The sequence below is a fragment of the Schistocerca cancellata genome, chromosome 5 (genome assembly GCF_023864275.1).
Source record: "Schistocerca cancellata isolate TAMUIC-IGC-003103 chromosome 5, iqSchCanc2.1, whole genome shotgun sequence".
Classification (NCBI taxonomy): Eukaryota; Metazoa; Arthropoda; class Insecta; order Orthoptera; family Acrididae; genus Schistocerca; species Schistocerca cancellata.
The window spans coordinates 26,776,227-26,804,016 of NC_064630.1; the positions used below are offsets into that span (position 1 = coordinate 26,776,227).

At 47.0% G+C, this 27,790-nt stretch overlaps 1 protein-coding gene across 1 annotated transcript in view; it reads right to left on the minus strand.

Annotated features, from left to right (window-relative positions):
- The window catches only part of LOC126187927 (probable cytochrome P450 4aa1), a 279,646-nt gene that overhangs the window by 58,754 nt on the left and 193,102 nt on the right, over nt 1–27,790 (minus strand). The window contains exons 5-9 of the mRNA XM_049929290.1: nt 27,025–27,204; nt 20,913–20,985; nt 5,714–5,840; nt 2,885–2,960; nt 882–994 (exon numbers count right to left, since the gene is read on the minus strand). Coding sequence (XP_049785247.1) covers nt 882–994; nt 2,885–2,960; nt 5,714–5,840; nt 20,913–20,985; nt 27,025–27,204 — 569 coding nt within the window. The remainder of the gene's footprint in view (nt 1–881; nt 995–2,884; nt 2,961–5,713; nt 5,841–20,912; nt 20,986–27,024; nt 27,205–27,790) is intronic.

Below are 27,790 nucleotides of genomic sequence, written 5' to 3' on the forward strand. Positions count from 1 at the left end.
AGTGTTTTGTAAGCCACCTCCTTTGTTGATGGACTACATTTTCTAAGGACTCTCCCAATGAATCTCAACCTAGTACCCGCCTTACCAACAATTAATTTTATATGATCATTCCACTTCAAATCGTTCCGCACGCATACTCCCAGATATTTTACAGAAATAACTGCTACCAGTGTTTGTTCCGCTATCATATAATCATACAATAAAGGATCCTTCTTTCTATGTATTCGCAATACATTACATTTGTCTATGTTAAGGGTCAGTTGCCACTCCCTGCACCAAGTGCCTATCCGCTGCAGATCTTCCTGCATTTCGCTACAATTTACTAATGCTGCAACTTCTCTGTATACTACAGCATCATCCGCGAAAAGCCGCATGGAACTTCCGACACTATCAACTAGGTCATTTATATATATTGTGAAAAGCAATGGTCCCATAACACTCCCCTGTGGCACACCAGAGGTTACTTTAACGTCTGTAGACGTCTCTCCGTTGATAACAACATGCTGTGTTCTGTTTGCTAAAAACCCTTTAATCCAGCCACACAGCTGGTCTGATATTCCGTAGGCTCTTACTTTGTTTATCAGGCGACAGTGCGGAACTGTATCGAACGCCTTCCGGAAGTCAAGAAAAATAGCATCTACCTGGGAGCCTGTATCTAATATTTTCTGGGTCTCATGAACAAATAAAGCGAGTTGGGTCTCACACGATCGCTGTTTCCGGAATCCATGTTGATTCCTACATAGTAGATTCTGAGTTTCCAAAAACGACATGATATTCGAGCTTGTGCCCGCTAATTTATTTCGTGGGCTGGGGCTGCTTTTTGACACGTGGCACGACACACACACACACACACACACACACACAGAGAGAGAGACACTCACCGCGAGCATGAAGGTGCACAGCTCGGACACGATGTCCTGGTCCGTGAAGGCGCCGTTCGTCTTGTTGGCGATGTCCAGCATCAAGTCGAGCAGGCAGCGCTGCTTCCAGGAGCCTGCAACACACCAGCAACGACTGAAAAAAAAAAGTTTCCTGAAATCGTAGGCTTCAGCCCTACATCTGTCACCTGCTGATGCTAGAGGCACCTTACGTGCTAAGCTTCAAACGTCACTCACGGTCCTCTGAAACTTTCATAATTTAGAAATCAGTGCCCACCATGTCCTTATAAGTAGGAACTTTGTTACAAAGTATTCCCCTGCATGACAATATGGGCAGACAAGATGAACAATAATATTGTTTCATAGCACACCGTTTCTTCTCCAACTTCCTATACCGTAACACATCGCAAGCACAGTTATGAAAACTTGAGAATGACTGATAAAATTCTGTTCAAGAAGAATGCAACTACTCCTTGAAAGTAATTACGGAAATCTAGTAGAGAAGGATATTTTCAAAAGTATTTTTGGTATTATTAGCCTTAACAAGAAGTACATCTAATGAGCCTCATCTGGTTTGTAATCAACTTTGGAATAACGTGGCATTCAACACTCTTAGAATGCCTCGCGGGCCCTGAACTAGAAAACACTGTCTTTAAGGTCATAAGAAGTTCTGATTGGAGCTGCATGTCTCCTTTTAGGATTGCATTACCATTATGATTACAAGAGTTGAAGGTTTATGTGGGACCCACAAAAGTGACGAGGATAACATCCGTAGTTGATCAGAACAGAGTAGGTACTACTATTTTAGTCGCGTGAACGCTTCATTTGATCGGATATTCTTTCCAGTCCTTCACGAAGAATAACGAACCACTGGAGGTAGTCTCGATAAGTGTTAGGCAAGCTGACCGTCACATTACTCATATACTGCAGACCTGAGTACTTTGTCCATCTCCAGCAATTGTAGTCGTATATAATTAAATAATAAGCAACCAGCTGCATATAAGAAATTAAACTTCTTGACCGGTTTTGGGCTCTTAGCGCCCTTCCTCAGAAGGCTACGCCTATCACATTATTTGCGAGTGTCAATAATAAAGTGCACACAGCACAATGCCATGGTCCTAAAAAATATATGCAGGCATAACATTCTGCTGTATGCACTTTATTATTGACATTCGCAAATAATGCGATAGACATAGCCTTCTGAGGAAGCGCGCTAAGAGTCCGAAATCGATAAAGAATTAAAATTCTTATATGCGACTGTTTGCTTATTATTTCATTATATACTGCAGCGTTGACACATGTTATCAACTCTCTGTACAGTTTGTAGCGAATTATTTCATTACTTTATGTCAGTTCCGTTAAACTCCCTTATTTCTGTACGTATGGCATCCAACGGTATTTTCAGACGCAATCTCTCTTCGACAACTGAACATTGTGCTTGTCCGTAATGTCGGTACTGTCCTCCATCACCGCACTATATCACGCTGGTCATCAGTAAATCACAGTGAGGGAATACTATTGCAGATAAATGTGTAGTCACAGCTCTCTCTTCGCTACAGATATTTTTCCGTGCATCTTCATGATGGAGAAACATTTGTCAGTTTTTGGCTTTATTGTAGTGCGGTACACAAACCACCTCTGAGTTACCTATAATATGTTTGGACTCCAATTTAGTACCAGGTCGAACAAATGCCGGTTCCTGTATTTACATGTGCGAAGAAGAGCGGATACCACTTTCAACTCTTACACATAATTCAGCCTTATTGTCGACTTGACATGCAGGAAAATTAAACTTAGTACACACCCACCATATCGTAAGCAGCGCTGTAATTTAATAAATTACGACTTTATATCCAACAAAATGCACAGTTTCAGTCATTAGAGATTCACAGAGTGAATTAGGCGGGTATTAAAATATAGAACACGACGTTACATTTAACAGGTGAGGCCGCTGCAGCACGTGTTGTGAGTCTAACAGTGCAGAGAGATTTGTGCCTTGTACTCACCATTCTCATTGTCCGTTTCACCATTTACAGCCGATTCCGTTGCCTTCAACCGTTTCACTTTGCGCTCTTGAAGAATCTAAAAAAAAAGAAAAGAAAACACTTGTTACTGTACAGAGTTAGAGCGAGCCCATGGTAACCTTCCACGGTGAGGAGGGAGTTGATGAGAGAGAGTCTTGTACATAAGGCTGATACCTGTATGAGTCCCCAACTTAGGCCAGTTAGTAGTTCTAGCGTTTAGTCTACTGTGATTTTCGTTCTGGTTAACAGTTGGGGATTTACAGTTAGTTTTTGATCGAGTTTAGTCCTAAACATGTTAGTAGTTCCCTCGGATGGATTGGTCCGTTGTCGATTAGTAGGCAAATAGTGGTCACTGGTAGTTGCTTATAAAGGCTCAGCAACAAAATTTGATGAGTTGGGAAGTCAATAAAGCAAAAACAAATAACGCAATTATCGTTTTTATTCGATTTCCTGTGTTCCTTAACTGTAACTTGTAAATTAGGTATTTTTTAAAATGATCAGTATTAGATGACGCTCCACATTATTAATCCTTTGAATTACTAGATTCTTTCGAGCACAGTGACAGGAATGTGGACTAGTTGCTTATCAAATATTCTCCTTCAAATAAGCAAAGGTCCTTGGACGATCGCTATAAACAATGGAGTTTTAGATATTCTCAGAAAAAAAACCTCGTAATGTACTAAATAGGGCGAACGCTGATGGCTGATCAAGGAGTTCGGAGGACTACGGAACTTCCCCCGCAAAACACTGATCGTTGTTGGCGCTGTATGTGCTGTGGACCATCTTACTGAAACGACATATCTCAATATAAATTTGATAAAGGCTGGGTAAAAAACAGCTTTGAATCACGTTGATAAATCACGGTAATTGACAACTACTGCACACTGATTTTCTTCCAAGAGGTTAGGATCAGTGATCACTGTTATGGAAGCTAAAGACCGAAACGTTGCATTCTCGTAATGAAGCTGCATCTCACGACATTATTTGGGATTGTTATCACTGCAGTACCGCATGTTCTATTTATTTAGACGTCGGAACAATTGAAAGTGTGTGCCTCGTCACTAATGTATAACAACGCATCACGAGGTAACTTTTGCACGAGTTTTGCCGACGAACAAAATCACGTACGCTTAGAGCATCAGAGACAACTTGTGTGGAACCGAGCGAGGTGGCGCCATGGCTAGCACACTGGACTCGCATTCGGGGGGACGACCGTTCAATCCCGCGTCCGGCCATCCTGATATAGGTTTTCCGTGATTTCCCTAAATCGCTCCAGGCAAATGCTGGGATGGTTCCTTTGAAAGGGCACGGCCGACTTCCTTCCCTGTCCTTCCCTAATCCGATGAGACCGATGACCTCGCTGTCTAGTCTCCTCCCCGAAACAACCCCAACAACTTGTGTGGGTGTAAGCACAGGTCATAAAGTGGAACAATCAAGAACTGGAAGGCCATGTGCTTGCTTGCGTGCCGAGCGCTAAGGAGATCTCCAACATTACCGTCTTCAATGTTTCGTTATGGTTTAATGGCCCACGGTAACACCGTTCGTGTTGAAACTTTCTGGCAGATTAAAACACTTACCGTGCCGGCTCAACTGAGCTACCCAAGCGCGTCTCACGGCCGGTACTCACAGCTTCTGCCAGTATCTCGTCTCCTACCTTCCAAACTTAACAGAAGCTCTCCTGCGAACCTTGCAGAACTAGCACTCCTGAAAGAAAGGATATTGCGAAGACATGGCTTAGCCACAGCCTGGGGGATGTTTACAGAATGACATTTTCACTCTGCAGCGGAATGTGCGCTGATATGAAACTTCCTGGCAGACTAAAACTGTGTGCCCGACCGAGACTCGAACTCGGGACCTTTGCATTTCGAGGGCAAGTGCTCTACCAACTGAGCTACCCAAGCACCACTCACGCCCCGTCCTCACAGCTTTACTTCTGCCAGTACCTCGTCTCCTACCTTCCCAACTTTACAGAAGCTCTCCTGTGAAACTAGTAGGACAGCTTCTGTAAAGTTTGGAAGGTAGGATCCCACGCAAGCTGCAAGCCACCGTCTCTATTCAGGGCGTTTTCGGTAATTCTTATTTCAACAGCTCATTGGCAGTCATACCATTTGACAATGTCCAAGGAGTGCTTGACCGAAAGCTCGTGTAGTTTTAAGCAATTGCCGCGCTTGTAAACCCGAGAACATTTTATTCAATGTTATCGCCGCGAGACTCTGCATTCATATATCACATTAATATTTGGAATAGCCCGCATCTCGTGGTCGTGCGGTAGCGTTCTCGCTTCCCACGCCCGGGTTCCCGGGTTCGATTCCCGGCGGGGTCAGGGATTTTCTCTGCCTCGTGATGGCTGGGTGTTGTGTGATGTCCTTAGGTTAGTTAGGTTTAAGTAGTTCTAAGTTCTAGGGGACTGATGACCTAAGATGTTAAGTCCCATAGTGCTGAGAGCCATTTTTTGAATACTTGGAATTTCCGAGAAATTAGGTTAACTGTACTACTACATGCGTCACATTTAATGCGACGAGTCCTTCAATTGTAAAAATCAATGCTTGATTTAATCGACAAATGACAAAAATAGTAACGACCGGTTCGACTTTACACAGCATGCAATGACTCGTATTTCCGTCCTCCGCCACGTGACGTAGATGTTTGTTCCGCACCTTAACTACCCAGCAGAGACAGAGGCATGGGCGTTCTACGTATGTGTGTGGTCTAACGGTGCAGTGGTGGTGCTGGCAGTCAGAGAGAGGAGACAGATAAGCATAAGCGGCGAGAGAGAGAGAGAGGGGGGGGGGGAGACTGTGTGTGGCCTACCTTGGCGGCGAAGTCGTCGAGCGCCCTCTTCTGCTGTAGCTCTCGCTGCGCCAGGTCCGTCATGCGGTACACGAAGCTGAGCAGCAGCCACGGCTTGAGCACCCGCTGCGGCATCAGCACCTCGCCCCTGCAACGCAGCAACGCACAGGTGTCAGAGGCGTGCCTCGCCAAAGCAGCAGCATTCTGAGCGTGTGGGCTTGATCTGCTATTCTGTTATTCTGCGCAACGGATTAATCTGAGATGTACCCTTTACCCTGTGGCTCCTGCAAGATGCTATTTCCACCCCCACACTACCACAGAAGTCAGACAGACGCTCCTAACGTTCTAAAGAGAAATGCCTGAAAAACTTTCAGCAATAAATGTCTTCTGGAGTCGTCCGCTGTAAGGAAACGACACAAAAATTCACAAAATTTCTTACGTTACTAGTGGGATACTTAGGTACTGGAGTAGTCCTAGTTAGTGTAAGAAAAACATGAAGCTAACGAAAGTTATTATTTATTTTGCAAAAATTCTGATAAATCACAGTGGCACTTTCAGTTATGAATTGAACAAGTTATATCCTGGTTCTTTTCGGAATGGGAAGTTACCTCTGAAGGATAGGATTCGCTAACGAAATTTCTATACAAGCTTTAAGATTGTTATTGACTTGGCAGAATGGCTGAGAGCCGCGCCTACTCAACTTGAATAATTATCCTTTAGAATGTTCCTACGTACGGTCGAGGCTGTCGCTTGTGAAATGCAGTGAAGTGTACTGTTGTGGAGGAAATATGGGGCTCGCAAGAGCTGTAGCGCACAATACCGTAAGCTGCGATGACTGCTGTCTGCGCCGCTCGCTGCTGACAGATAAGATAACTCTCGTTCTATCTGGATTGACCTTCGCCAATCAAACTCTCCCTACGCCTTGATTAAGTCAAGGATTCCAATTCGCCCCTAGTCTAACTATTGGAGTGGTACACCGGTCAGATAACCAGTCCACCGCAATACCACTCAAAAATTCACTCGCAGGCGTTTAACTATAATTCTGTCCATCACACAGCACAATAAGTGGGTCAGCCAACACAGTGAACAACGCTTAATCGCAAAGACTCAATATAGAGTCGCACTTCGATTCACTCTCGACAGAAGTGCTCTCCCAGTGAAGTACTGAGGACAGACTTGTTCCTCGCTCCAAGAGCGACAACGGAATGGCGCCTCTCCACGCCAGACGTGAAGGGGTATATCTTTCGGTCTCTTCCATTACTCCTTCAGCTCAAACCGTCAGAAATATCGTCTGACAATCAGCATTGCTCTTCTAAAACGGGAGAATGACGTTTCGTTTAAGGCGAACAATCTGGAAATCTGTAGTATCAGGGTTTGGCGTTTGCTGTCTCCCTGTGAAAATCTCTGAAACTGCGTGCTATGTGTAAAGAATGCGTAGGTTGCACGCTCCCACACAATGTAGCGGAATTTGCTTTTAAGCCCAACACGGGGTCGTTCCCCCTTTCACTCGGGCACACGCTGTCTGCTCCACGGGCGGCCGAGGTTGACTCGTCCTCTGAAGGGACCGGCCTTGCGGTGTGTGGTCTGCCTCTCTCGAACTAAAAGCTCCTGTGACCGTCGTGTCTGGAATGTATGTGTTTGGAGATGATGATGTTTGGTTTGTGGGGCGCTCAACTGCGTGGTTATCAGCGCCCGTACAATTTCCCAACCTTTGCTCAGTCCAATTTCGCCACTTTCCTGGATGATGATGAAATGATGAGGACAACACAAACACCCAGTCATCTCGAGGCAGGTGAAAATCCCTGACCCCGCCGGGAATCGAACCTGGGACCCCGTGCTCGGGAAGCGAGAACGCTACCGCGAGACCACGAGCGGCGGACTGGGAAGGGGGAATGTATGTGTGTACGCCAGCCTCGAGTATTTCCACCCCGGTGCACACTCGTTATTTGCGTATAGTTTTCATGAATTCATATAACATTGACTTTATCTTATCGAGTTCGGGGTCGAATGAAGCGTCTTGGTGTGCGGAATATGGTTGTGAGGGAGGAATATGTAAGCAATGAAAGTCAGGTGGCCACGACGTCTTACAGCATGTGTTTGTACCTACCGCTCTCGCAACTGCTGTGTCCCTCAGAAGTACAGGACACAGCCTGCATAGAAGAACGCCAGCTGCCTACAACTCAGGCGCAACGTACTTGATGTCAGACTAGAGGACACAAACGACGAGGCGTTACGCATCCGTCTTACGTCACACAAGTAGCTCTCAGGTGGACTTCTGTCCACCAGATGTGGACGTAAACATATACAGCCCCACTCGGTAGGCTATACGTCAGGACTATCGTCGGAAAATTATGACACATTCTCGGGGCAATGCCTCAGCTAGTGCCCCAAATGTCACCCAACAAGTCGAGTTAGTCATCGTTCACGAGATTTAGGACTGTAGCTATGTTTAAAGATGGATAAGTGTAAATAAGCTTTGAACTATCTTACTACGCACACCCTTCATATTCCAGTAAATCGTAAAACTTCTATCAGTCAAACACTGTAAATTGTTGGTAATTCATGTTGGCATCTATTTCGGCAATAGCTTTTGTGTACCCCTATTTGGCCATGCGACAAATCTGTATACACTCCTGGAAATGGAAAAAAGAACACATTGACACCGGTGTGTCAGACCCACCATACTTGCTCCGGACACTGCGAGAGGGCTGTACAAGCAATGATCACACGCACGGCACAGCGGACACACCAGGAACCGCGGTGTTGGCCGTCGAATGGCGCTAGCTGCGCAGCATTTGTGCACCGCGGCCGTCAGTGTCAGCCAGTTTGCCGTGGCATACGGAGCTCCATCGCAGTCTTTAACACTGGTAGCATGCCGCGACAGCGTGGACGTGAACCGTATGTGCAGTTGACGGACTTTGAGCGAGGGCGTATAGTGGGCATGCGGGAGGCCGGGTGGACGTACCGCCGAATTGCTCAACACGTGGGGCGTGAGGTCTCCACAGTACATCGATGTTGTCGCCAGTGGTCGGCGGAAGGTGCACGTGCCCGTCGACCTGGGACCGGACCGCAGCGACGCACGGATGCACGCCAAGACCGTAGGATCCTACGCAGTGCCGTAGGGGACCGCACCGCCACTTCCCAGCAAATTAGGGACACTGTTGCTCCTGGGGTATCGGCGACGACCATTCGCAACCGTCTCCATGAAGCTGGGCTACGGTCCCGCACACCGTTAGGCCGTCTTCCGCTCACGCCCCAACATCGTGCAGCCCGCCTCCAGTGGTGTCGCGACAGGCGTGAATGGAGGGACGAATGGAGACGTGTCGTCTTCAGCGATGAGAGTCGCTTCTGTCTTGGTGCCAATGATGGTCGTATGCGTGTTTGGCGCCGTGCAGGTGAGCGCCACAATCAGGACTGCATACGACCGAGGCACACAGGGCCAACACCCGGCATCATGGTGTGGGGAGCGATCTCCTACACTGGCCGTACAACACTGGTGATCGTCGAGGGGACACTGAATAGTGCAAGGTACATCTAAACCGTCATCGAACCCATCGTTCTACCATTCCTAGACCGGCAAGGGAACTTGCTGTTCCAACAGGACAATGCACGTCCGCATGTATCCCGTGCCACCCAACGTGCTCTAGAAGGTGTAAGTCAACTACCCTGGCCAGCAAGATCTCCGGATCTGTCCCCCATTGAGCATGTTTGGGACTGGATGAAGGGTCGTCTCACGCGGTCTGCACGTCCAGCACGAACGCTGGTCCAACTGAGGCGCCAGGTGGAAATGGCATGGCAAGCCGTTCCACAGGACTACATCCAGCATCTCTACGATCGTCTCCATGGGAGAATAGCAGCCTGCATTGCTGCGAAAGGTGGATATACACTGTACTAGTGCCGACATTGTGCATGCTCTGTTGCCTGTGTCTATGTGCCTGTGGTTCTGTCAGTGTGATCATGTGATGTATCTGACCCCAGGAATGTGTCAATAAAGTTTCCCCTTCCTGGGACAATGAATTCACGGTGTTCTTATTTCAATTTCCAGGAGTGTAGTTCCCGGGCGCGAGCAAACAATTTCGTAACTACTTCGTTGGTAAGCCGTTCTCTTCCTGTCACATCTATATGTTTGCCGCCCAAATGCGTCTCTTGAATACAATACCAGCTTATATACAGTATGGTCACAGTGGCCCGCCCGGTTAGCCGTGCGGTGTAACGCACTGCTTTCTGCGTGTGAAGGCGTGCCGGTCCCCGGCACGAATCCGCCCGGCGGATTTAGTGTCGAGGTTCCGGTGTACCGGCCAGCCTGTGGAGGGTTTTTAAGGCGGTTTTCCATCTGCCTCGGCGAATGCGGGCTGGTTCCCCTTATTCCGCCTCAGTTGCACTATGTCGGCGATTGCTGCGGAAACACTTTCTCCACGTATGCGCACACCATAATTACTCTACCACGCAAACATTAGGATTACACTCTTCTGGTGTGAGATGTTCCCGGGGACGTCCACTGTGGACCGAACCGCACGATAACCCTGGGTTCGGTGTGGGGCGAAGGAGGGTGGGTGGACTGCTGTAGCCTGTTGTGGGTTTGTGTACCTCTGAGGGCTACGGCGGGGACGAAGCCTCTCCGTCGTTTCTAGGTCCACAGTCCAATGAAAGCCATTTTCAAGACACAAACTGCAACGGACAGCCGATGTACCGGAAAATTTAAATCCACGTTTTTTGGAATAACTCAGGAAAGACAGACACCGAACACGTTGAACACTAGTGCCACCAAAGGTGACCGATGTCAGACATATCGATAGTGAAAGACTACGAACTAGCACGTGAGGTAGCGTTGGCTCTGTCCCTCTGTTTTGTGACAAGGGAGAGAGCAGGGTTCCATGCAGAGTTTAAACAAAAACCTTCACCGCTGTTTACAAAGTTGCTCGCTAATTTAATCTCAACAGATCCTTAATGACGCTGTCCCAATGGGTCGACGTGCATGCCAAAATCTTGGTATTGTTATATAACGTAGGGTGACCAGTATCCAAACAATGTTGGGCAATAGCGGGTCTACTTGGCTGCTGTAATCGTGTGTGCCGTTTATGCTCAGTACATCGGTCCTCCACGGTCCTGATACTCTGACCAGCATATGGCATGCCACAGCTACAAGGAAAGTGATATACACGCAAACTAAGATCATCCTTAACAGAACCGAAAAGTAATTTTAGATGGAGGTCGGAAAACACATTTCACATGGTATTTCCGTAAAATACGACCGATCTTTCCTGAATTATTCCAAGAACCGAAGTTTTAAATCCGTCTGTACATCGCCTGTCCGTTCCAGTTTGCGCCTTGAAAATGGCGGGGTGTACTCTCGTCGAAATATCGGCGGTCGCTCTAAATACACTCCTGGAAATTGAAATAAGAACACCGTGAATTCATTGTTCCAGGAAGGGGAAACTTTATTGACACATTCCTGGGGTCAGATACATCACATGATCACACTGACAGAACCACAGGCACATAGACACAGGCAACAGAGCATGCACAATGTTGGCACTAGTACAGTGTATATCCACCTTTCGCAGCAATGCAGGCTGCTATTCTCCCATGGAGACGATCGTAGAAATGCTGGATGTAGTCCTGTGGAACGGCTTGCCATGCCATTTCCACCTGGCGCCTCAGTTGGACCAGCGTTCGTGCTGGACGTGCAGACCGCGTGAGACGACGCTTCATCCAGTCCCAAACATGCTCAATGGGGGACAGATCCGGAGATCTTGCTGGCCAGGGTAACTGACTTACACCTTCTAGAGCACGTTGGGTGGCACGGGATACATGCGGACGTGCATTGTCCTGTTGGAACAGCAAGTTCCCTTGCCGGTCTAGGAATGGTAGAACGATGGGTTCGATGACGGTTTGGATGTACCGTGCACTATTCAGTGTCCCCTCGACGATCACCAGTGGTGTACGGCCAGTGTAGGAGATCGCTCCCAACACCATGATGCCGGGTGTTGGCCCTGTGTGCCTCGGTCGTATGCAGTCCTGATTGTGGCGCTCACCTGCACGGCGCCAAACACGCATACGACCATCATTGGCACCAAGGCAGAAGCGACTCTCATCGCTGAAGACGACACGTCTCCATTCGTCCCTCCATTCACGCCTGTCGCGACACCACTGGAGGCGGGCTGCACGATGTTGGGGCGTGAGCGGAAGACGGCCTAACGGTGTGCGGGACCGTAGCCCAGCTTCATGGAGACGGTTGCGAATGGTCCTCGCCGATACCCCAGGAGCAACAGTGTCCCTAATTTGCTGGGAAGTGGCGGTGCGGTCCCCTACGGCACTGCGTAGGATCCTACGGTCTTGGCGTGCATCCGTGCGTCGCTGCGGTCCGGTCCCAGGTCGACGGGCACGTGCACCTTCCGCCGACCACTGGCGACAACATCGATGTACTGTGGAGACCTCACGCCCCACGTGTTGAGCAATTCCGCGGTACGTCCACCCGGCCTCCCGCATGCCCACTATACGCCCTCGCTCAAAGTCCGTCAACTGCACATACGGTTCACGTCCACGCTGTCGCGGCATGCTACCAGTGTTAAAGACTGCGATGGAGCTCCGTATGCCACGGCAAACTGGCTGACACTGACGGCGGCGGTGCACAAATGCTGCGCAGCTAGCGCCATTCGACGGCCAACACCGCGGTTCCTGGTGTGTCCGCTGTGCCGTGCGTGTTATCATTGCTTGTACAGCCCTCTCGCAGTGTCCGGAGCCAGTATGGTGGGTCTGACACACCGGTGTCAATGTGTTCTTTTTTCCATTTCCAGGAGTGTATTACTTGGATGAATTCCCATAAGTGTGATCCTATAATTTTGTTGCGCATTGTATAGAATAGAGTTAATCTATAAGAAAAAAATATTATACATCAACAGAAAGATTTTGATATAACTTTTTGTTATTTGTATTTGCAGGAAGAAACGGCGTACGGTGCATGTTGCTGACTGATTGTTGTACTTATGTTAGTCAAATTGAGGACATTATAACTACTGTCCATATTCCAATTTCTAACTCATCATCTAGGCTCCATACTACGCTCCCTTCATGACAGACATTCACTCAAATCTGCTGACGTTCGCAGCTATTTCCCGAAAGTCGACATTAACTTTTGACTTTACACAGAAATGAGGATAAAAACACAGTGGATATCAAACATACCTTTCTAGTCTCTTACAGTCGTGAACAGATACTGAAACACACACGTTGCGTTTATATCATTTTATGGGACGCATTGCCCCAGAAATTAAAAATAACTCAATTTCCCCGATTCCGATCAAGGTTTTGAGAAGGATACTTTCGGTTCTAATGCAAATGCGAAAACTGTAAATCGCTTCCAAAATATTCCCTATTGGAACGCCTTTGTCAGACTACCAGATTTCCCGGCGTCTCGCTGGAAAAAACTGAACTTCATAATCTGTAATCAAGACACTATTCGAAAGAGATGCACCGAAGCAGACTTCACTCAGTACCTGCTTGGCTACAAGTTTTATTTGTTTTGTTTTCTAGTTTTAGGAGGCACGCGAATCAAATGATGACGATACTGATCGAAACAGGTCGTTATAAAAGGAATAAAATTTGCGATCAAATATTATTTCGGACTCCGCACGTTAAATCTAGTTTTGACTAAGAGACGCTCCTTAACTTTGGTAGACATGTTTATTACCTGGTACTCAGTTTCCATAAGCTTTAATCTTTTTAAAACCTTTTTTCGAGGTTTCTCAGGAGGTGTTCCCTCGAAGCAGCCATCACATTCTCTAGGCGCGTATATAACACAGATTCCTCTTTCTATGTATCAGAACACAGTAAAACGAAAATCTGGCATGGCCCCTTATGGCGGCACATACATCGTTTATTTATCCCTACACGTATTAATTCCTTTTTTAGCGTCTTCAGCAGTTGATTGGCCTGGTTGCAAAAGAACACGAAATGCTATGGAAATGGCAAACTTCTCATAATGATGTAAACAGCCCTCTGCCAAGCATAGGCTAGGCTTCCGAGCCGAAGAAAACTTTTGGTAGCTGAAGCAGAGCTATGGTAGCGAGGGGTGGGTAGCATTAGACCACGCAAGTGATTGGAGAACTGTCAAACGGTTGACAGTCTGTTGAGCACCCAAGGTGTTGAGTATGTGGTATATTTAATCAGATCATTATTTCGGCGCGAGACAACTAGGTAAAAAGTCTGCCTTCATCGGAATCACCCGAAGAGAGTATTCAATTCACTAAGCTTCAGTGGACACAATACTGCGTTATGTCGCAAGTGAAATGGCGATATGTGAAGGTCCCTAATTAATAGAATAAGATTAGATGAGCGAGATGTAATTTTTACAGAAAACTTATTGAGAAATTGTGTATCGTGATTATCTCTCTTATCCTTTGGTCTTTCCTGCCAATGAGTAATGAGACGGGCTAGCATTTCGGCGTTTAATTATCACATCATTTACGTAGCGTATGGTTCGAGCACGAAATGTGTAATGGTTCGAGCACGAAGTGCTCAATTTTATTTGGTAGCTGCTACACCGATTGCATCTAATACTCCTCGACAGACGGGAAGCATGACGTGGTCCTGCTCTGTTTCCGCATTCTTTGCCTGTGTTGGAACCACGCCTGTGGCCTTGGCGTTTTTCCTGCTTCCTGGCCGGTGTTGCTTCTCATATTGCGTGTCGAGCGGTGTGAGTCTCCGTTGTATAACGGGTCACAGAGGTGAAGGCAGTAGCAGCCGCACACTGCCGAGCAACTTGCCGCAGAACGTGCGTGTTCACGCGAAAGTACACTGAAGCGCCAAAAAATCACTGGAATAGAAGGAAGAACCGATAGAGGTACTCAAGGTACCCCCCACCACACACCGTCAGGTGGCTTGAGGAGTATGGATGTAGATGTAGATGTGGAAACTCGTAATAGGCATGTGTATTCAAATACAGAGATATGTAAACAGCAGGATCACGGCAGCGCCTATATAAGATAACAAGTGTCTGGCGCAGTTGTTAGATCGGTTACTGCTGCTACAATGGCAGGTTATCAAGATTTAAATACATTCCTGGAAATTGAAATAAGAACACCGTGAATTCATTGTCCCAGGAAGGGGAAACTTTATTGACACATTCCTGGGGTCAGATACATCACATGATCACACTGACAGAACCACAGGCACATAGACACAGGCAACAGAGCATGCACAATGTCGGCACTAGTACAGTGTATATCCACCTTTCGCAGCAATGCAGGCTGCTGTTCTCCCATGGAGACGATCGTAGAGATGCTGGATGTAGTCCTGTGGAACGGCTTGCCATGCCATTTCCACCTGGCGCCTCAGTTGGACCAGCGTTCGTGCTGGACGTGCAGACCGCGTGAGACGACGCTTCATCCAGTCCCAAACATGCTCAATGGGGGACAGATCCGGAGATCTTGCTGGCCAGGGTAGTTGACTTACACCTTCTAGAGCACGTTGGGTGGCACGGGATACATGCGGACGTGCATTGTCCTGTTGGAACAGCAAGTTCCCTTGCCGGTCTAGGAATGGTAGAACGATGGGTTCGATGACGGTTTGGATGTACCGTGCACTATTCAGTGTCCCCTCGACGATCACCAGTGGTGTACGGCCAGTGTAGGAGATCGCTCCCCACACCATGATGCCGGGTGTTGGCCCTGTGTGCCTCGGTCGTATGCAGTCCTGATTGTGGCGCTCACCTGCACGGCGCCAAACACGCATACGACCATCATTGGCACCAAGGCAGAAGCGACTCTCATCGCTGAAGACGACACGTCTCCATTCGTCCCTCCATTCACGCCTGTCGCGACACCACTGGAGGCGGGCTGCACGATGTTGGGGCGTGAGCGGAAGACGGCCTAACGGTGTGCGGGACCGTAGCCCAGCTTCATGGAGACGGTTGCGAATGGTCCTCGCCGATACCCCAGGAGCAACAGTGTCCCTAATTTGCTGGGAAGTGGCGGTGCGGTCCCCTACGGCACTGCGTAGGATCCTACGGTCTTGGCGTGCATCCGTGCGTCGCTGCGGTCCGGTCCCAGGTCGACGGGCACGTGCACCTTCCGCCGACCACTGGCGACAACATCGATGTACTGTGGAGACCTCACGCCCCACGTGTTGAGCAATTCGGCGGTACGTCCACCCGGCCTCCCGCATGCCCACTATACGCCCTCGCTCAAAGTCCGTCAACTGCACATACGGTTCACGTCCACGCTGTCGCGGCATGCTACCAGTGTTAAAGACTGCGATGGAGCTCCGTATGCCACGGCAAACTGGCTGACACTGACGGCGGCGGTGCACAAATGCTGCGCAGCTAGCGCCATTCGACGGCCAGCACCGCGGTTCCTGGTGTGTCCGCTGTGCCGTGCGTGTGATCATTGCTTGTACAGCCCTCTCGCAGTGTCCGGAGCAAGTATGGTGGGTCTGACACACCGGTGTCAATGTGTTCTTTTTTCCATTTCCAGGAGTGTAGCTTTGAACGCGGTGTTATAGTCGTCGCACGAGCGATGGGGCGCAGCACGTCCGAGGCAGCGGTGAAGTGGCGATTTTCCCGTACGACCATTTCCCGAGTGTACCTTGAATATAATGAATCCGGTAAAACATCAAACCTCCGACATCGCTGAAGCCGGAAAAAGATTCTGCAGGACCGGGACCAATGACGACTGCAGATTGCTAGGCCATCGGAGCCGAAGGCCCACTCGTGTACTCTTTACGACTGCACGACGCAAAGCTTTACGCCTCGCCTGGGCCAGTCAACACCGACATTGGACTGTTGATGACGAAACATGTTGCCTTGTCGGATGAGTCTCGTTTCACATTGTATCGACTGGATGGACGTGTACTGGTATGAAGACACCATCATTAATCCATGTCAGCAGGGGATTGTTCAAGCTGGTGGGGACTCTGTAGTGGTGTGGGGCTTGTGCAGTTGGAGTGATTCGACTCAGACAGGAGACACGTAAGTAAGAATCCTGTTTGATCATCTGCATCCGCTCATGTCCATTGTGCATTCCGACAACTTGCGCAATTCCAGCAGGACAATGCGACACCCCAGACGTCCATAATTGCTTCATAGTGGCCCCAGCAACACTCTACTAAGTTTAAACACTTCCGCTGGCCACCAGACAACCCACACATAAACATTATGGAGCTTATCTGGGATGCTTTGCAACGTGCTGTTCAGAAGAGAGCTGCGTCCCCTTGTAATCTTACGGATTTATGATGAGCCCTGCAGGATTCCTGTTGTAATTCCCTCTAGCACGACTTCACACATTAGTCTAGTCCATGCCACGTCGTCTTGTGGCACTTCATTGTGCTCGCGGGGGCCCTACACGATATTAGGCAGGTGTGCCAGTTTCTTTGGCTCTTCAGTGTATAAGGGGCAGTCAGTGCAAAACGAGACGTATGGAAAAAAGTAACTAAACTGTTTATTATTTTAAAAGCTATCACCATAATAGTTGATACATTTACCGCACTGTGATACGAAATGGCCAATGCCTTCCTGCCTATGGAACCATGATTGTACCCAGGCGTCCACCACCTCGTCCGAAAAAAACCGACAACTACGTAGGTCTTTCTTGAGGGTTCCAAAAATATGGAAATCGCATGGGAAGAGGTCGGGCTGTATGGAGGATGTGTAAGGACTTCCCGTCCAAACGTAAACAGCGTAAACGAAATAACCTAGGCAGCATGTGGGCAAGACCTGTCGAACGAGAGCGCAAACCAGTGAAAGAAACAGGTCTGTCTGCAAGTACAGATCGTATATCCGTAGTCCGCATCGTGCATTCACAGTCGTAGCGCCAAGTTAAATACTTATAATGCTGGGTGTATACGTCGATTTAATACAGTTCTTAAACCAATTACATGAGACATGTGCTTCTCAGATGTACGGCCGAATGCTTTTCAAGTGATGTACTTGTCCGGACTGCAGTTTAGTGGAACTTATTCTAAAGTGGTCTTCTAAACACTGATGTAACCAAATTATAATAATTATTATTGTTATATTAAGGCATTTTATATATTTTATCCTCGGCTTTAGTGTTACATTAAAATTGGGATAACTGCAAGTTTATTCTTTTCTTGGGTTGGGGGAAGGGGGATACATCTACAGTTACATCTACACGGATACTCTGCGAATCACATTTAAGTGCCTGGCTGAGGGTTCATAGAACCACCTTCACAATTCTCCATTATTCCAGTCTCGTATTGCGCGCGCAAGGAACGAACACCTATACCTTACGCTACGAGCTCTGATTTACCTTATCGTGTCCTGATAATCGTTTCTCCCTATGTAGCTCTGTGTCAAAAAATATTTTCGCATTCGGAGAAGAAAGCTGGTGATAGGGATTTCGTGAGAAGATTCGGTCGTAACGAAAAACGCCTTTGTTTTAATGATGTCCAGCCCAAATCCAGTATCATTTCAGTGACTCTCTCGCCCCCATTTCGAGATAATACAAAAAGTGCTGTCCTTCTCTGAACTTTTTCGATGTACTCCGTCAATCTTATCTGGTAAGGATGCCACACCGCGCAGCAATATTCTAAAAGTCGGAAAAGCGTAGTGTAGGCAGTCTCTTTAGTAGATCCATTCCACAGTACAAGTGTCCTGCCAATCAAACGCAGTCTTTGGTTAGCCTTCCTCACAACATTTTCTGTGTGTACCTTTCAATACAAATTGTTCGTAATTGAAATTCCTAGGTATTTAGTTGATTTTACGGCCATTAGATTTGCCACATTTACCATGTAACCAAAGTTTAACGGATTCCTTTTAGCACTCATGTGTGTGACCTCACAGTTTTCGTTATTTAGGGTCAACTGTCAATTTTCACACCATACAGATATCCTTCCTAAATCGTTTTGCGATTTCTTTTGACCCTCTGATTACTTAATTAGTAGATAAACAACAGCGTTATCTGCAAACAACCGAAGACGGCTGCTCAGATTGTCTCCCAAATCGTTTATATAGATAAGGAACGGCAAAAGGCCTATAACACAACCTTGGGCAACACCAGAAATCACTTCTGTTTTACTCTATGACTTTCCGTCAATTACTACGAACTGTGACCTCTCTGACAGGAAATCACGAATCAGTCACGTAAATGAGACGATATTCCATAAGACGCAATTTCAGTACAAGCCTCTTTTGTGGTACAGTGTCAAAAGCCTTCCAGAAATCTAGAAATACGGAATCAATTTGAAACCCCTTGTAAATAACACTCACCACTTCATGCGAATAAAGAGCTAGTCGTGTTTCACAAGAACGATGTTTTCTAAACCCATTTTGACTGTGTGTCAATAGACCGTGTTCTTCGAGGTAATTCAAAATTTTTGAAAACAATATATGTTCCAAAATCCTGCTCCATATCGACGTTTATTATATGGATTATGTGGATTATATGGATTATTATATTTATTGGATTACTCCTACTACCTTTCTTGAATATTGGTGTGACCTGTGCAACTTTCCAGTCTCTCTAAGGAACTGCAGCCCTCTTTCCCCCAGAAGCGAATCTTTGGGCCGTTCCTATTTCCTACTATCCAGTTTGAAACGATATCTAAATTTCACTTTCAAGAGGAACCATAACCAATCACCTGTTCGTCGGCTACACGCATAAAACTCAAAATCGTGATGCCGGTGAAAAAGGTAAGTGGAAATACTTCACCATTACCATGTTTGCGAAAACCCGTGCTTCGATGATTCCCGACGAATGCCATAGCTGTGATGGTGCTTGCTGAGAATTGTTCCAGAATAACAAAGCAAGCTTTAACAAATGTCCGAGTCCACATACCTAGCAAATTTATTTGTACAGACAGCGTTCCAAATGTGAAATAGTTCTCATGATGTCCCGTGTTACGTCATGCAGAAAATGTTTCTTCGGAATCCACGTGAAATTGGTAAATTATTAAATATATTCTACTCATACGTTAGGATAAATCGAAGTTATAAAATGAATACGATTATTCTAAGGGAAGAAGGAGGTTACAGTATTGTGAGGCAGCAAAAACAGTTGAAAGAAGTACGTATTCCCGCAATAAACTCTTATTAACAGTAAGGCAAAGATACGCTATATGTCTACGAAAACATGCTCAAAAAAAGTAACATAAAAGTAAAATTGGTACTCTGTATAATGTGATACCACAACCATGACAAGAGACATCCGAATGGTTCAAATGGCTCTAAGCACTATGGGACTTACATCTGAGGTCATCAGTCCCCTAGACTTAGAACTACTTAAAGCTAACTAACATAAGGACAACACACACATCCATGCCCGTACTTAAAGCTAACTAACCTAAGGACAACACACACATACATGCCCGAGGCAGGATTCGAACCTTTGACTGTAGCAGCAGCACTGTTCCGGACTGAAGCGCCTAGAACCGCTCGGACACAGCGGCCGGCAAGACAACCGAAAATTTTTTTTGAGTAAGTAGCTGTTGCTGAATATATAGTGATCTAAGACGCTGCAACGATTTCGGCTTCAATGAAATGTGCTGAATGTGTACAAGAATCAAAAAAATGTTAATTTTGAAATTTGGATAAAAATTAAAAGAAAGGCAAACCTTCTTGCCATTACTTTTATTTTCGTAGTTTGACCTCCAATCAGTCTGAATTTGGATGTTATTTGACACTTAACACATCCTTCTTTAACTTATGCAGCGAGAAGCATGTCAGATTCTCCTAATTCTCCCAAGAGGGCTCGTAATAACAGATCACACGAAGAGCTTGAGTCAAACATTAACTGAGGAACAAGGGAAACAGAAAGTGAGGTACAAATCACGTGTCATTATATTCACAAAGCGGATAATTTATCCCTTAAGAAGTATTTCATAAAGCGTTCTCCCACTATTGATGTCTGCAACGCGTGTCTTTTCTTTGGTCTTATCCGCAGGTGGACAAACACGAGAATCTTGTGGTACTGCAATGCCTGCGCTGTTCGCTCTACCGCGAAGAGTTTTTGCCCACGAGAGCGTTCCGGAAAACAGAACCGGTTTACACACTGCACTTGCTATTATATAACAGTCGCCATTAGGTGGCGGTCCCGTTTTCTGCGGAGCAAAAACTTGACTGTAATGTCGAACGGTCGGTGTGAGTCAACACTGTTTCGTGGAGCTGACCACTTCGTGAGACTGGAGGCCAGTATGCTGATGGGACGAGAACAGGTAGCGGGAACATGCAGCTGGTGTATATATAGCTCGCATACATTGTACTCACTTTCTGAAGGGCGACGCCTCCCTCGCTGCGTCCTGCTGTGGCGTCTTCGGAACGGGGATTCCCATCACCGCCTCTGCAAAAGCAGTCAACAGACAAACATCAGTGGCAGGTGTAACGTTCAGATTTGTTACGTACGCTTTACATATACAGGGTGAAACAGAATCGTGTACTGAACATCTTTAAATCAGTATTTATATCATTTGCACAGTAAAAATAACACCATTACAGATCGTACGTTTTTAGGTTGGTTAGTACCTCCCACAATCTCTGCCGGCCGTGGTGGCCGAGCAGTTCTAGGCACTACAGTCCTGAATCGCACCACCGTTACGGTAGCAGGTTCGAATCCTGCCTCGGGCATGGATGTGTGTGATATTCTTAGGTTAGTTAGGTTTAAGTAGTTCTAAGTTCTAGGGGACTGATGACTTCAGAAGTTACGTCCCACAGTGCTCAGAGTCATTTGAACCATTTTGAACCACAATCTCTGGCAAGGGAAAGCCATTAGTGTTTATTTTCCCCTGGGTAGCCGGTCAGATGTTGACGTGTTGACGTCTGGAGGCAAAATGGTTAGTCTATACTGACAGGCGTAACCCTTAGCGGTGCATTTACCACCATGCAGAAAACTTCAGGTCATCAAGTTTGTGACGTGTTTGTGGTAAGACAGTTCGAAGCAGAGAAAAACAACCAACACACTGTATGTGTGTGCATACTAACGTGCATCATGTAAAAATATCTGCAAATACAGCTGTTACACCCTGTCTGTGAAGGTTAGTCAGAAAAAGTCTGAACAACTTGTAGGATATTGCAGCATAGGTTGTGCCGATAAGTACTTGCTAAAAAGGATTCGATACATTGTGCCGTTTCCGAGTTAATTAGCACTGGTTAGCCACCAGGCAGATGCGCGGTTAAGTTCAAGCGGCCCGCCAGATGCAATTAGTGACAGATAGTCTCATAGCGTGGATGATACCGCAAGAGACGGTTCAGCCGTTGGCTCGGGTTCTGTCCTTACTGCAGTTCCATGTCCTATTTTCCTATCGGTCTCTTGTTCAGTATAAGAGAACTAGACGAAAAACACATTTGGCGACATCATTTCTGGCGGGTCGCTAGGATTCGCATACTGTAAAGAGGTGTTTCATATGTTGAGAATTATGGAGGTATAGTGTGATCAAAAGTATCCGGACAGCTGGCTGAAAATGACTTACTAGTTCGCGGCGCCCTCCATCGGTAATGCTGGAATTCAATATGGTGTTGGCCCACCCTCAGTCTTGATGACAGCTTCCATTCTCGTAGGCATACGTTCAATCAGGTGCTGAAAGGCTTCTTGGGGAATGGCTGCCCATGCTTCACGGAGTGGTGAACAAAACATCCCAAAGCTATAGAATTCAGGTCAGGACTCTGTGCAGGCCAGTCCATTACAGGGATGCTACTGTCGTGTAACCACTCCGCCACAGGCCGTGCATTATGAACAGGTGCTCGATCGTGTTGAAAGGAGCAATCGTCATCCGCGAATTGCTCTTCAACAGTGGGAAGCAAGAAGGTGCTTAAAACATCAGTGTAGGCCTGTGCTGTGATAGTGCCACGCAGAACAACAAGCGTTGCAAGCCCCCTCCATGAAAAACACGACCACACCATAACACCACTGCCTCCGAATTTTTCTGTTGGCACTTCACACGCTGGCAGATGACGTTCACCGGGCATTCGTCGTACCCATGCCATGCCATCAGATCGCCACACTGTGTACCGTGATTCGTCACTCCACACAACGTTTTTCCACTGTTTAATCGTCCAATGTTAACGCTCCTTACACCAAGCGAGGGGTCGTTTGGGATTTACCGGCGTGATGTGTGGCTTATGAGCAGCCGCTCGACCATGAAATCCAAGTTTTCTCACCTCCCACCTAACTGTCATAGTTCTTGCAGTGGATTCTAATCCAGTTTGGAATTCCTGTGTGATGGTCCGTATACATGTCTGCCTATTACACATTACGAGCGTCTTCAACTGTCGGTGTTCTCTGTCAATCAACAGATGGGATCGGTCTGTAAGCTTTTGTGCTGTACGTGTCCCATCAAGTTTCCACTTCACTACCACATCTGAAACAGTGGACCTAGGGATGTTTAGGAGTCTGGAAATCTCGCGTACAGTCGTATGACACAAGTGACAGCCAATCACCTGACCACGTTCGAAGTTCGTGAGTTCCGAGGAGCGCCCAATTCTGCTCTCTCACGATGTCTGATGACTACTGAGGTCGCTGGTATGGAGTACCTGGTAGTAGGTGGCAGCACAGTGCACCTAATATGTAAAACGTATGTTTTTGGGGGTGTCCAGATACTTTTGATCTCTTAAACAAACGGGTTAATTTGGTTGTTTGTTGCCAATCAATCCGTTGAATGTATACTCATTTAGAGCAATGTTCACATGCAGATAATATTTATACACTCCTGGAAATTGAAATAAGAACACCGTGAATTCATTGTCCCAGGAAGGGGAAACTTTATTGACACACTCCTGGGGTCAGATACATCACATGATCACACTGACAGAACCACAGGCACATAGACACAGGCAACAGAGCATGCACAATGTTGGCACTAGTACAGTGTATATCCACCTTTCGCAGCAATGCAGGCTGCTATTCTCCCATGGAGACGATCGTAGAGATGCTGGATGTAGTCCTGTGGAACGGCTTGCCATGCCATTTCCACCTGGCGCCTCAGTTGGACCAGCGTTCGTGCTGGACGTGCAGACCGCGTGAGACGACGCTTCATCCAGTCCCAAACATGCTCAATGGGGGACAGATCCGGAGATCTTGCTGGCCAGGGTAGTTGACTTACACCTTCTAGAGCACGTTGGATGGTACGGGATACATGCGGACGTGCATTGTCCTGTTGGAACAGCAAGTTCCCTTGCCGGTCTAGGAATGGTAGAACGATGGGTTCGATGACGGTTTGGATGTACCGTGCACTATTCAGTGTCCCCTCGACGATCACCAGTGGTGTACGGCCAGTGTAGGAGATCGCTCCCCACACCATGATGCCGGGTGTTGGCCCTGTGTGCCTCGGTCGTATGCAGTCCTGATTGTGGCGCTCACCTGCACGGCGCCAAACACGCATACGACCATCATTGGCACCAAGGCAGAAGTGACTCTCATCGCTGAAGACGACACGTCTCCATTCGTCCCTCCATTCACGCCTGTCGCGACACCACTGGAGGCGGGCTGCACGATGTTGGGTCGTGAGCGGAAGACGGCCTAACGGTGTGCGGGACCGTAGCCCAGCTTCATGGAGACTGTTGCGAATGGTCCTCGCCGATACCCCAGGAGCAACAGTGTCCCTAATTTGCTGGGAAGTGGCGGTGCGGTCCCCTACGGCACTGCGAAGGATCCTACGGTCTTGGCGTGCATCCGTGCGTCGCTGCGGTCCGGTCCCAGGTCGACGGGCACGTGCACCTTTCGCCGACCACTGGCGACATCATCGATGTACTGTGGAGACCTCACGCCCCACGTGTTGAGCAATTCGGCGGTACGTCCACCCGGCCTCCCGCATGCCCACTATACGCCCTCGCTCAAAGTCCGTCAACTGCACATACGGTTCACGTCCACGCTGTCGCGGCATGCTACCAGTGTTAAAGACTGCGATGGAGCTCCGTATGCCACGGCAAACTGGCTGACACTGACGGCGGCGGTGCACAAATGCTGCGCAGCTAGCGCCATTCGACGGCCAACACCGCGGTTCCTGGTGTGTCCGCTGTGCCGTGCGTGTGATCATTGCTTGTACAGCCCTCTCGCAGTGTCCGGAGCAAGTATGGTGGGTCTGACACACCGGTGTCAATGTGTTCTTTTTTCCATTTCCAAGAGTGTATATTGTGGTCTTCGCTCTGGAGATGATCAGTTTGCTCAGCTAATGTTCCTGTCACAGTCATAGCCAGACAAACGCCACAACTTTCATTGCGTGTTCACTGAATTAGACCACAATGGGAATATGCAAACTCAAATAGAGCAAATTACGGCATAAACTAGAAGCCAACGAGGTATTTAGGCAATAAATGGTAGGAGTTCGAGAGTGAGAGGCAAATCAAATTTTGGAAATTTTTGGTAAGTTCCTATGGGACCAACTGCTCAGGTCATCGGTCGTCTGGGCTTAAACACTACTTATTCTAACTTAAACTAGCTTACGCTAAGGACAACACACACACCCATGCCCGAGGGAGGACTCGAACCTCTGCGGGGGGGGGGGGGGGGGGGATCCGCGTGAACCGGGACAAGGCGCCTAAGACCGCGGGGCAGGAAAATTAAAAATTTGTTGGCGTTTGAGGAAAGCTTGATCATTGGGATCTAAGTGTCAGGTTTGACTAATTATTAGCTGCGTTCGTGGTGTCTGATCTAGTTAAACAGAGTGGACGCTATCGTCAGGAAACATTTGAATGTTGAGACACTTGCTGAGATAAGTAACAGATCGATAATTAATACGAATCAGCGGATAAACACATTGCCCTGGTGAAGTCGATCGCCGAGCACAGTAGTACTCTTTGAAATTATTTTCAGGCCAATGCACAAATGGCAATGGCATCACATGCAATTTATCAGTAAACTGGAGCATTCAGTAAAAGTCTGGTGGATTGACAATCTGCCAATCCTCTGTTGGTTTCATAAATCTCATTTGATGGCTGATGAGGTTATAAATCTGTACCGTCAGCTGTATGAGGCTATGGATTCACTATGCACCACGGTAGTGAATGTTGTTGTTGTTGTTGTTGTGGTCTTCAGTCCTGAGACTGGTTTGATGCAGCTCTCCATGCTACTCTATCCTGTGCAAGCTTCTTCATCTCCCAGTACCTACTGCAACCTACATCCTTCTGAATCTGCTTAGTGTATTCATCTCTTGGTCTCCCCCTACGATTTTTACCCTCCACGCTGCCCTCCAATGCTAAATTTGTGATCCCTTGATGCCTCAGGACATGTCCTACCAACCGATCCCTTCTTCTGGTCAAGTTGTGCCACAAACTTCTCTTCTCCCCAATCCTATTCAATACTTCCTCATTTGTTATGTGATCTACCCATCTAATCTTCAGCATTCTTCTGTAGCACCACATTTCGAAAGCTTCTATTCTCTTCTTGTCCAAACTATTTACCGTCCATGTTTCACTTCCATACATGGCTACACTCCATACAAATACTTTCAGAAATGACTTCCTGACACTTAAATCTATACTCGATGTTAACAAATTTCTCTTCTTCAGAAACGCTTTCCTTGCCATTGCCAGTCTACATTTTATATCCTCTCTACTTCGACCATCATCAGTTATTTTGCTCCCCAAATAGCAAAACTCCTTTACTACTTTAAGTGTCTCATTTCCTAATCTAATTCCCTCAGCATCACCCGACTTAATTCGACTACATTCCATTATCCTCGTTTTGCGGTAGTGAATATTAAGTGTCATATTGGTTAGACGAGTGTCGAGTGTTACTGCACTCCGCAGATCGGTTTGGCATGCTTAACACCAACCATTTTAGTGTAGAGATGCACCGTGCATGATGTCGACATATCAGATCAGTGTAGTTCACATTATATTGTCGCTTGGAGGTGTGTGGTATATAGGCGGATGAATAGCTAGGCAGCTAGAGAGACAGCGTATGGATACCGCGAAACAATGGACACTAGTAGTGTACGAAGGTGGACGTACGACTGGGTTCCAATATCAATAAAATATCCAGACAGAGCGCCGTTCTGTACTGAAGTGGTTTTAAGAACACAACCAGGACGTCAAACATTTTTAGTGATCTTCAGGTTATTTATAACTCAGAATCATATAACATTTTTTGAATGTCATCGAAAGCTGGAGGTCACTTTCCACCCAGAACTATTCTCTGCATTTGAGATCACTTATGAGCCGCAACACTCGCTGAAGGGAGTTCCGACTTGATCACACCACTGCCGACACCTCATTACAGCACTGCCAGGAGTAGCCGTTGTGACTGAGGCAAAAGCGGGACTTGCACTGTTTTGGGTGTATGGTAATTCAGTGAACACTTGTTGGAATACAGTAGGAACGGTGATTTCAGGACAGGAGTATGATGCGATTGAGTTGATTTCCGCAGCCATACTGCTGGCCGCCTTACCGTTGAGGATGTCTATGACGCAGTGGTTGACGTCCGGCGCCACGTTGACGTCCCCCATCTTGGAGGCCAGCCTGGAGACGAGCGCCTGCGCCGACGAGGAGAACGTCTCCACAAAGTTCTCCAGCACGCTCATGTGGAAGGCGGGCTGCAGCAGCAGCCTGTGGTTCCGCCACTTCTTGCCTGTGAAAAAAGAAAATATTGAACGCATGGACCAGTTAGTTCCGCAGGATATTGCAAAAACGCTGAAACAAACATGCAAACGAGAGGAGACCACACACTACTTAAGGGGCTCCGGAACGCCCTATACTTGCAATGTTAAAATAACGCTTACAAATTACATCTTTCCTCACAAAGTATTTGAGGTAGGAAGTTGAACTTTTTACAGATTATTTATTGGAATATGGACTACAACTTAACACAGGGATTTTACAAAATTTTAGTTCAGTTATTAAACATGATTTTTTTTTCAATTGTAATGAAAATTCACAACATTTTTTTGCAATTTTTTATTTATATATTCAAAAATATACAGTTTTTTGGAAAAAGGCTGTGTTAAATTATGCAGAAGGTATTGTGTAACATTTACTGAAAGTTTGAAACAAATATGTTTGGAAGATCCTTAGAAAACATGTCATTAGTATGAGAAAATAAAAGTTTTGGGAATCGAGCGACAAAGATTGGATTAACTTTTTAGTGCATTCCAGCTCCATAGGATGGATTATCTTCATCCTCTGCAAACTCCTCCTCCAGCTTCCTCTTGTTCCTC